Source organism: Cannabis sativa, chromosome 1 (assembly GCF_029168945.1).
Source record: "Cannabis sativa cultivar Pink pepper isolate KNU-18-1 chromosome 1, ASM2916894v1, whole genome shotgun sequence".
Taxonomy (NCBI): Eukaryota; Viridiplantae; Streptophyta; class Magnoliopsida; order Rosales; family Cannabaceae; genus Cannabis; species Cannabis sativa.
The window spans coordinates 30,503,770-30,515,043 of NC_083601.1; the positions used below are offsets into that span (position 1 = coordinate 30,503,770).

Here is an 11,274-nt window from a genome sequence, read left to right on the forward strand (position 1 = left end):
TTATCGGTATATTTTCATAAAATTTATGATTAGAGCTCTAAAATAAACTACACCGTCTCAGGAACAGACCCATGTTAATGCCAACGGGGAATATAGGATATAGCCCCCACTAAAACGAAAAAAAAAAAAAAAATCACTTTTAAAACAAAATATATTTCTTGATGATTATATATTAAAATAGTAAAAAATAAAATTATTGCATATATTATTTTTTATTTTATTTTTAAATTTATAGTTTATAGGTTATATTCTTGTAGTTTTTATATTTACAGTTTAAGTTATCTCACGAAAGAAAAACTTAAAAACAAAATGTCACACATAATTTTCATCTCCTACAAAATTAAAGAAATATACTTAGTGATAATAATTTTTTGTTTAAAATAGGTGTAAACTTTTTTATAACAATTAAACTCCCGACTAAAATTTATGTGATGATCGTTATTCAAAAAAAAAAAATTAGAATTAATAAGTAAAAAATGAAAGAAAAATTATTTTATATATTATTTTTTTAAATTATGATTTTGATTACTCTGTTAGTTTTTTTATAATAGTTGCTACTTAAATTTTGATTACAATTTAGATTGCTTTGTGTTATTGAATTTTTATATAAAATTTCATAAAAATATAAATAAAAAATATTTTAAAATATAAAAATAAAAACATCCCAAAATAAAATAGGTGGACACAATAAATTTTTCTTAAAACTCTAAAATAAATAAATAATAAATACTGAAACCCATTAGCTGAGTCTGATTCCATAATTGATAATTCCACTAACCTGACCTGACCCGACCCACCCACCCACGGCTGACAAAATGACTTTTATCGTTTAATCCTCGAACAGTACAACTTTTATATTCATCGAACTTGTATAAATAGCTTTACATTTCAATTCTTTAATTCATTCTCATTTCAACTTCTCTACTTTTTATTCTCTCTGATTCTTCTTCTCCTCCTCTTTTGTCAAAAGCACCCATGGCTCAGGTACCCACTATTTTCTGTTTTGCTTTCAAATCCTTTTCTTTCTGTGTTTGAATCAGTTTTTGTTTGTTAATTTTAGTTTGGATCCTTTCAGAAACGAAATTGTCTAAAAGCATCATCTTTGATTCGTAGAAGAATCCAATTTCTATTTTCTTTTTCTTTTCCAATTCAGTTTAAGGGAGAAATCGATGATTATTTGACTTAGCATGCAGTTTGAAGTTACAAGCTGACAGCCCTCGTCAAATTTTAGATGATTTAGGGATTTTGATTGACTCATCTGTATCTTTTATTTTTAGGTTGAGTTTAGGCTTTTTTTTTTTTTTAATTTTTGGGTCGGAGAAATTGAACTTGGGCATCGTTATCTCTTTTATCAAAAAATTAGTTGCGTGGTGAAAAAATGTTTAATTCGAATATTCCCTTCAGTGGATACCTTTTTGCTTTTCTCTGTGTTCTGAGATTTCCGAGAAGTTTGTATTGTTATTGCAATTCCAGTATAAAGTATAGTTTATTTGCTTATTTAAATTGATGTCTGGAACCCTTGATCTGTTCAGCTTTATGTTCTGAAAACCATGGTGATTTATATGGCGGAGTTCTAGCTTGAGAGGATACTTTTCTTCCTCTTTATTTATTTATTTTTTATTCTTTTTTTTTTCTTATTGCCACTAAATTAATATACTTTGATTTTTTCTTTCATTTTGACATTGGATTTGTTTTTGGAGCAGACCGTTGTCCTCAAGGTCGGCATGTCGTGCCAAGGTTGTGTTGGTGCTGTGAAAAGAGTTCTGGGGAAATTGGAAGGTTGGTGCTATTGTTCTATATAATAAGTTTAATGAGCCATTATGTTTGTAAACAATTCTGCATCACAGGGATCATGGACCCCCCCATCCCCTCCAATAAATTCTGTCAACAATGCTTTAAGATACTCTGCTCACTTCCCTTGAGCACATAATTTTTCAAAATATTCTCATTGTTTGGAAATTCAATTGTTTTTATGCCTTTCCTCAACGGGTTCATCATGCATGTTGTTAACTGTGTAATGCTTTTAGGTACAGGTGTTCATTGGTCCAATTATCTGTAAAACTGTTTTGTTTTGCTGAAATTGTTTTGTTCTCATCAATTATCTGCATCCAAGATTTTGATGCCCTTTTTAGATTGTCATTGAAAGAAATACAAATGCAATTATCATGAGAATAGCTCTTTACGATTATACTGATTACATTCTTCTTATCCAAATTTGTAATTGTTTTGCGGTAGCTGAATATTGTTACATCTTACTATTCTTTGTAATCGTAATATTAAAACTTTGGTGGATATATATTCTTGTTGTATTACCTCGACTCGATATTGAACTTGTGAGTTTTTTCTTTTTCTTTTTTAATCATCTATAGGTGTGGAATCGTATGACATTGATATAGATCAACAGAAGGTGACAGTGAAAGGCAATGTGCCAGCAGAGACAGTTTTTCAGACTGTTTCGAAAACTGGAAAGAAGACTGCCTACTGGGAGGAGGCAGAACCCGCAAAGCCAGCTGAGGCTGAAGCAAAGCCTGCAGAAGGGGAAGCTAAACCAGCAGAAACCGAATCAAAGCCTGCAGAAACTGTTGCTGCTGCTTGAAATCTCAACTGCATTTGCATAGGCCTGTTGAGTGTATTGACTTATCTTAATTTGTATTATTCAGTGTTCACTTGTTTGTTACAGGCTACGACATCTCTTGCTTCTTGTGTTTTTATCTCTATAGAAACTGTTGTACACCTTTGGTTGGTGAGAAAATGATAAAAGAAGGATCTGATTTCTCGTGAAATTGATTTATCAGAAATTACAAGACAGATTGTTTTTCAAAATCAATTAATGTGTTATTTTTCTCCGTGTAATCAAGAAAACCCAAAGAATAGTTGAATTGATTTGTGGTCCACCTGAAAAGGGTTTTGGATTTGTTTGTCTTCTTAAAAAGCCTTGAGAGTTGAGAATAGCAGCAACTAATGAAAGTGAAAAAATCGGAAAAAATCGACACTGAGATGTCCTTCAATGATGTCTCAGCGATATTTAACTAATATCTAGAAAAACAATACAGTTTTGCAATACTTTTCAAAGTGAATACAAAAAATAAGTCGTACTAGTACACGTAGAGAAATAAATCAACATTTTTTAAAAGCAAATTGTCAGGGAAGACATTAGTATTTTTCTTTTCTTTTTTATTAATATATAAAGTAGATAGAGGTTATTCATATCTCCTACAAAAATGTGGACAAACGGTATGAATGCTTATGGCTAACAATTTTGAAGAAATGATTAAGATGGTGAGGAAAATGAAAGAAAGTTACACCTTAGAAAGTGTTTGAAGTCCATGTTGTTGAAACTTGAATGTAAGAGTGCAAATCCGACAATTTGAGCTCACATTATACAGCAAGTTGTACACGATTTGGATGAAGAAACTTTCAAAGGTTCAGATGCTGATGCTGCAGCAGGGGCCTGCATTGGTGAAAGGTTCAATAACTCCAGTGCTTGCACCCTCAACTTACGAGGATAATCCGCCACACACCCAATTCTCGGGCCAGCTCCACTTGACCATGTCAAAGACAGTTGCTTTCCTAATTGGTAGGATTGTGCTTCTTTCCTGGACTTGATCCTCTCCAGTATTTCTTGTTTAGGAACCTGTGTTTGAGGATTCTGGAGACTACTCGATAACATTCTTGTAAAACTGCTAACTCTGCTTGCATTGTCAGATTTACAAGAGTCAGATGGTTTTTCTTTTATGTGTTGTTGTAATGTACATCCTCGCCGAGCTGACACGCTTGTATCATAGTTCTTTTTATCCTCAATGGTGGACATTACCTGAATTTAACAATAAATTGTAACAGTTGGCTTTTTGATGACTTGGTAGCTCATTTTACAGATGACTACATTTGAGTTTTGTACCTGAACTTCATCAAGGTTGACTCCATTCTCCTTAAGGAATGTGAGGAAGCTGCTAAGGTTCATGTCAGTGGGACGGTAATGTCCACTGTAAGCCGATACTGACTGAAAAAAGTTACACTTTTTAAGTTCTTAACAAACTAAACAGAAAGAACATCAAGCTGTATTTATTCTGCACAAAAAATGAAAAAGAAAAATGCTCTTTGGGGCAATGTTAGCATCTAAAAAATCATGCTCACCTTGACTCTTCCCCATTCTACTAGGAGCCCTCCAGCAGATAAGGTGGCAGCTCCTGCAAGGAAGCTGGAATGATGAAATAATCCCTTCTTTTTCTGAAAAATGAAATAGAGATTAAGCATATAAAAAAAATGTTCCCAACCAATATTATGATATTTTAACTGATACCATACCTCACCAACATAAAGCTTTCTGTCAGTACTCATTACAAAAATCCATTTTGTACTTTGTTTGCCTTGCTTAGTATCAAGGAGTTCTCCAGTTAGCTTGTGCACTATCTTTCCTTCAGTAATGATATACTCGTAGGCTTTTCTCTCTTGCTTATTTCATGAAGAAGATTACACTTAATATCAGAAAAGTCAGAACATTTATGCAGAAAAACAAAACAGTTGTAATGATGCTATTACAAGTGTTTCATAAGCTAATCCTGCAAATGTGATTAGTTTCTTCAGGCTTATATTATATTACACATATCATTAGACCATGAAATTTTGAGCCAATATTGTAAAGGTTTGAAGGACATAATAATTCAATATTTCACATCTTTAAAGTTTTTTTCCCACTCTTAAAGTTGTTATACCAATATTGGTGTTTAATATGGTGAAAATGTTGGCTATGGTTACCGGTCCAAGATATCTGATGCACTCTTCTCGTAGCCTTGGTCTTGGGCAATCTTCTAGATCAATCTTATATCCATCTCCAGCATCCAACCTATACAAAGATAGAACTAGTATTTTGTAACTTTCATTATATGAAGATTAATCGATTAGCCAAATATCACAACTTCACTAGAAATTAAATATGTACATACATACCAGTAGAAAAATGGTTGCCCTGCATCTCTTCTAGTCCATTCTTCATAGTAAAATTTTAGATTGTGACCATACCGATGCCTTGGATCTATCTGCAACACATCATCATTTTCATTTGTCACTCTACAAACAGAAACAAGTAATAATTGTAATGAGTTGAATGAGAAAATTCAAAATATATCTACTAATAATAATACTTGTCATGTCAATTTCAATCTTACAGCTTCAATCCAATGCTGAAAAGCTAACTTTTGCGCCTTTGAATCTTCACATAATCCTTTCCCAATCTAAAATAAAAACAAGCAAAATTTTTATGAAAAAAATAGCTCTATAACATAACAAAAAGGACTCAAGAAATTGGTAACATGCCTTTGAAGCAATCAAGCTAATCCTACTCCATCTTGAGGCTGGCGTTTCGGATTTATGGTAATCGAAAAAAGAAACTGTACTATAGTTAAGTCTTGCATAATTTATAGCTTGCCACCTCCAAAAACAATAAGAACACAAAAACCATCATTTCTCAAAGAAAACATGTTAAGAAAAAACAAAGGCTTCAGTTTCACATACCATAACTCTTCAGCAACCACAGCTGAGTCTGCTAACCGACGTCTAGTGCGGTAACTTCTGTAAACTTTCTGTAATTTAACTGCAGCCGTTGATTCTTGGCCGATAGTTATGTTCTGAAAATCCATGACAGTTGATTTCACATCATGGAAGCCTTGAGGGATCTCAGTCATAAGTGGAAAGATATTGAAAGGAGCACACAAAGCCAAGAATAATCCAAATGGTTTTGTTGAAATTGCTCATCTCTCTACACTAATCATTTAAGTTGTTTTTTTTTTTATTTATTTTGGTAATCTGTTTCCATTAGTTACTTTTATGTTGAATTTAATGATGAATTGATTATATACAGAGTTGGTTATACCATTAATGGTGGTGGTGTGGTCTTGTACTGGTACAGCTACAGTGGCAACTAACTGAATTATTTTGAATGTGTAGAGAAGAATGGATAGACATTGTGGTGTCCACTTATGTCAAGTCAGCAGGCACTGCTGCAAATCCAATGCCCCCCAAGTACTTAATTTACCGCTCAGGACAAAATCTATTTATTTATGTGGCATTTTATTTCATCAATTGGAGAAAGTAACCAAATATTTCTTGGCTGCAAATGAGCACCATAGGGTATCAACCCAAGTCCCACATTGGAAGAATAAACAAGAATTTTCTTGAATATATAAGAATTCAGAAATGGGTTGCATTATGAGACTATCTTTTGTTTGTGACCTGTTTCAAGGCTCAATGACTCAATGCTAGAGTTTAATTCAATCATTTTTCGGACTAAAAATAATGGATTTTTTTTCTTTTTCAAGATTAATTATAAAAAACACCTTTAGTATTGTTGATTTTTTTTTTTTTGGTCGCTAATAAAACAATTTAAAAAGAATCATTTGGATTGTTCTTGAGGAGACAATTCTCTTCTTGGCAAATAGCAATCATATAAATTTAATTCTGAACTAGACATGTTATGTGGCAATTTTGCTTAAAAACAACAACAATTTATGTGATGTTTAATACAGAAATGTTAAAAGGTTTATTGGTGCAATTAAATATGGATTAAGAATTTTTATTTGTGTTATGAAAATCTGAGACAGTTCATAGTTTTTCAAATAATGAATAAATAAATAAATAGTCAAGTTTTTTTTTCATATCTGTATGTACTGTCTTTGTCTTGAAAGTGCATTGTTGTTTTCTTAGCTGTACTTGATGTGATATACATTATTACTATAACTATATATGGCTCTTATTTTCCGTGTGTATGTGTTTGAATATTGTAAAAAATCCAAAACCAATAAACGGCTAAGATTGTTCAAAATTGATACTGATGATTCTTCATACCCTCAGGATTATAATTTGAGTACTGTAATTGCAGATCCAAAAAGAAAAAGAAAAAAAAGATCAGTACTGTTATTTGTTTGGTGAACTACTGTAGATTAGATAGATTATGAAATTTATATCATTATAGTCATATTAATAATAAATTATTCTTGAAAAATAACACCATATATTAGACAAAAGTGTCCAGTAGAATGGGAGAAGACCCAATTATCATGTATCCAAATAGATCCTCAAATCTAATTACTAGACTACATAGAATCAAATTCATACATTCTTAACTATGAAACCAACAACTTCAACATGTTGCTAACCTTGGCAACAAAAGCCAAAATTTATAATCATACAGCTAATTAAATTTAGTTATTTAAGCATATGTGCTCTTTATCTCAAGCCTAAAAAAGTCCTAATCCAGAAATTCATGATTCAAATTCAAACTTGCATTAAATCTGTCTCTATGTTTTGTGTGTGAATTTCTTTGTAAAGCTTTCAACTTGAGTCTACCATTTCAGCAAACATTATACAAAAACAAAAATAAAGATGAAAGGGGGAACCATAGATTAACTGTTAACAAAACAACAACAAAAGTCTTTAGGCGTACTTGACACCAACAAACAAAAGGAAAATAGCACACATAAGGATAAAGATAATTAAGTTTTCATAACATGAAATTAGATTCAAACGGTTCGAACCACATTCTAGACCCCTTTCCATGACACCGCCTCGCAACACAGTTTTCATCTTTCATGCATTTGGCATTGGCTCGTTGATTCTCCTCTCAAGCTGAAACAGATATATGTGAAATTCATAAGAACTAAATAATGCAGTGAAATTTGAAATTGAAATAAAGGTCACTATCAGTAATTGGTAGAATGTGAATCGAGGATCATTACGACATTATATCTCAGAAGAATTTTGGTTAGAGTTTCGTAGCTGTAACAGATCTATTATCATTATTTGGAAAAGGAATTAAGCATAACAATATTCTCTTCTTGTGTAGGGTCCTTTTTCACAACTAAGTTGGATTCTAACAGCAGAGATGCGCAAGATGAGAAGAACCTCACAAACAGAAAAATCTATTAATGAGTAATAGTTACTCATATTCTACATCCTTGATGAGTAAACTAGAGTGAGATAGTTTCCATTACCTGACAAATGATATCAAACTTGTCTTGCAGAACTTGAAACAGTTGCTTCATGTGATGTAATATCAAAATGCACCTGAAATGAAACATCAGATTGTGAAGATTTGCAAGTGAAAAAAATAATGGAACAAAATAAATATATATATTTTTGTATTATTAACATAGTGAAAAATAATCATACTGATGTCAATATTGGGTTTACTGCAAATATTGACACTAACCATTAGTATAGGAACAAAAGAATAGTAAGATGGACATCAATATTTACTAATATTAATCAATAATAGACACATAAAAGAAACAGCACCTATATTTCTAACACAAGAACATCTCAATATAGAAAACTTGGAATATATTACAGATCATTCATCAAATGAGAAAAGTTAAAACTTCTATTATCCAGCATTCGATGTCTCTGTTAGAGCAACGAAATGAGCACAAAAAAAAACTTAATGACTACTCGACTCAGACAATCCATCTCTTTCCTATGAACTATAAATGTACTTTGATTGATATATTGCAGATGTCATTATAATGATTGTATTATCTTCCTTTTTGATCCAGTACTGCCAGCATAACACATGCTTCAGATATTAGGCAACGAGCCAATTTTATCCATTACAAATTTTGTATGAATAAGTTATAAATATCCATATAACTATTAATAATAATATAAGGGAGTTTTCACTTCAAGGCATGTTTGTCCCTGTATCATTTTCACCTAAAACTTTACTTCTAAAACCAATGGATTATACACATATATCAGTGCTATATATTTATTTGGGATGATGAAAATATACTTACTCTTCTTTGGATCCACGAGCAATAGCATTCATCATATCGCCACAAGCAAGTGCCATACGATGTATACCAATGCTGGAACACAAAAGTCAAGACAAGTAGAAGGCTCAATTAAATTTTACATTATTAAATAAAATCAAAGAAAAGTACAAACAGAAAGACATAGAAAAGAAAATATAAATGACTGTGAAACAGAAAAATAAATTAAACAAGCAATAACATTGTGGATGACATAAGGCATAGCATACATATCTCCTTAAAATGTTACTACATTGAACTTTACTTAAATTTTCACTTTTTTAATAAATGATCATAACAGAAATCATATTTCATACATAACATTCCTCTAGATTGAAACAATAGGATATCAATTTAACATGCATTGATTAATAACAACCACATTTGAGATTTCTACAGCTTCACTCAATGGAATAATATTGGTAAGAAGTCGTAAAAATTATATTAAATGGAAGGGGTGAAAGAATCGATTGCTGGTCTCTGATCATTCATACTTCTAAGCAAACATGCTTCTCTTTGTAGAATATTCCACAAAGGCCACGATCATGCATGCTCGTGTATATAGTAGTTAGTTATACCGTTACAGCATCGCAAACAACCAACATAAGTGAATCATAATGCCGTTACGATGAACTCCAAATAAGACAAGAGCATGTATTCAATGAAAAAGAAAATATATGGAAAGTTAAAGCCTCATATCTTTTCACAAGAACAACATGTGTGGAAAACTAACATTCCTTATAGCATCGCGACAATCAACATAAGTGAATCATAATCATGTAATGAAGATCTCTGCTTAAGACAAGCATTTATTGAATGATAGAAAGAAAAAAACCGCCGATTGCTTATCCCATATCAGGCGAGCACAACACGTGTGACAAAATAATAGTCTGATCTCAAAGATTCAAAAAATTATCAATGACTATAAGATCTGCAACCTAATAAAAGCAGTTACAATTGTTAGCTTAGTGTAGGGAGTGTAACACTCCTTTCATTACCATGCAGTACTCCCTTTGAGCTTGAGACAATGCTGTTCCAAATCATCAAAATTCAGATCTTGTTGCTCCCTGTAAATTAATATCAATGAGGACAAAGTATCAGCAAAAAAAAAAGACATACACAACAGGGTAAATGAAAGTTCATAGCACATATACAACAATCATATAGAAGACTAAATCATACAGTGTTTGTGTCATAGCTCTTAAGGTAGCTTGAGAGTCACTGCGAAAATTGTTCAGGAGCTCTATAAAAGAGAATGGACCATCCATTCTCTTCACTGAGTAGGAAATGTTGAAATGAAAATCCACATAGCCCTGCATCAACAAGATCAGCAACAAAATCAACTCAATAATATAATACATGGTCACTATTTTGTAACAAGTACACAAAGTCCTATCTTTTTATATACAACTTCCAAACCTCCAAATTTCCAAACTGCAATCTTCAAGGGACTTATAAACTTATTTACATAGAAAATCAAAATGGTATAGCAGACACACGATCAGCAGTATGTAAGTGAAACTGTCAACAAAGCATAAAAAAGAATGCTTCTTTTCTAGATCCAGTTAAAAATATATTCCAAAATGTGTTTTCTATGTGTTCATTCTTCACCAGCAGCCACACTAGTACTTCCAATACCAACAGAACTAAACCCACATCAAAATCTTCTAACATTCATACAAAAAGTTTATTCAGTACATAGATCAAACAGTATCTAAGCATATACATTGTCACAAATCACAAAATAAACCAAGCCAAACAAACATGCATACACTCATACCAACTCTCTAGAAAAGAAAACTAGAAAAAAAAAGAGTACCTCTAGCTCCATGGAAGTCATAAATTCAGAGAGCTGCTGCCTGAGAACATCCCTATCCATTGGTAAGAGAAAAATGAAGAAAACCCAGAAAGGTTTTTGGATTCAAAAAGGGAAAAGAGTAACTAATGTTGGGAAAATGAGAGTGAAAATGGCACAGCCAGTAGAGGGTCTGGACACACATATATATAGAGAGGAGTAGTAGAGAAGTGGGTTTTGAAGAAGAAGCTGGTTTTGGTGGGGAGAGTGTGTAGAGAAGAATCCATTTTGGAAGCAAAGTGAAGTGAAACGGTTAGTTAGGAAGAGAGAGTGGCAGAGCAGCCTCGTATGGAATGGTATGTGTGCTTATCTGTATCAGTGTCATATTTGGAATCTATAATAAGAGAAAAACGCTTGCCTTGACAGTTACTTAAATATACCATATTTATGAAGAGCCTTACAACTCATTTGATTAATAAAATAGTAACAATAATAATAATAATAAACATAAACCAAACTTTTAAAATATAAATGAAAAAGAAAAGCACCCTTTTCAAGTCTTCACCATAACCCATTCATTAATTTCTTGTTAGAGACGAACTAATAACTCATGCTCATGCATGCTACTCGTGCCAAACAAACGTTAATTTCTTCCCTTTGTTTTTTTTTTTTTTTTTT

General features: G+C 32.1%; 3 protein-coding genes across 3 annotated transcripts; 1 reads left to right on the forward strand and 2 right to left on the reverse strand.

Annotated features, from left to right (window-relative positions):
- Positions 1–762: 762 nt before the first annotated feature.
- LOC115706148 (copper transport protein ATX1) lies at positions 763–2,783 on the forward strand. Its single transcript, XM_030633686.2, has 3 exons — positions 763–984; positions 1,704–1,779; positions 2,370–2,783. Exons 1-3 carry the CDS (start codon positions 976–978, stop codon positions 2,594–2,596), a joined length of 312 nt encoding a protein of 103 aa, XP_030489546.2. The 5' UTR covers positions 763–975; the 3' UTR covers positions 2,597–2,783.
- On the reverse strand, positions 2,395–6,038 carry LOC115706147 (IQ domain-containing protein IQM3). The gene is made up of 9 exons (XM_030633685.2): positions 5,512–6,038; positions 5,314–5,428; positions 5,166–5,231; positions 4,948–5,036; positions 4,756–4,843; positions 4,306–4,452; positions 4,135–4,227; positions 3,899–4,000; positions 2,395–3,814 (listed from the first exon to the last, which is right to left on the reverse strand). The coding sequence occupies exons 1-9, from the start codon at positions 5,679–5,681 to the stop codon at positions 3,374–3,376; spliced, it is 1,311 nt and encodes a 436-aa protein (XP_030489545.2). The 5' UTR covers positions 5,682–6,038; the 3' UTR covers positions 2,395–3,373.
- Positions 6,039–7,310: 1,272 nt separating this feature from the next.
- LOC115706693 (uncharacterized) lies at positions 7,311–11,066 on the reverse strand. The gene is made up of 6 exons (XM_030634409.2): positions 10,621–11,066; positions 9,984–10,114; positions 9,800–9,868; positions 8,787–8,858; positions 7,986–8,058; positions 7,311–7,620 (listed from the first exon to the last, which is right to left on the reverse strand). The coding sequence occupies exons 1-6, from the start codon at positions 10,678–10,680 to the stop codon at positions 7,582–7,584; spliced, it is 444 nt and encodes a 147-aa protein (XP_030490269.2). The 5' UTR covers positions 10,681–11,066; the 3' UTR covers positions 7,311–7,581.
- Positions 11,067–11,274: the final 208 nt, after the last annotated feature.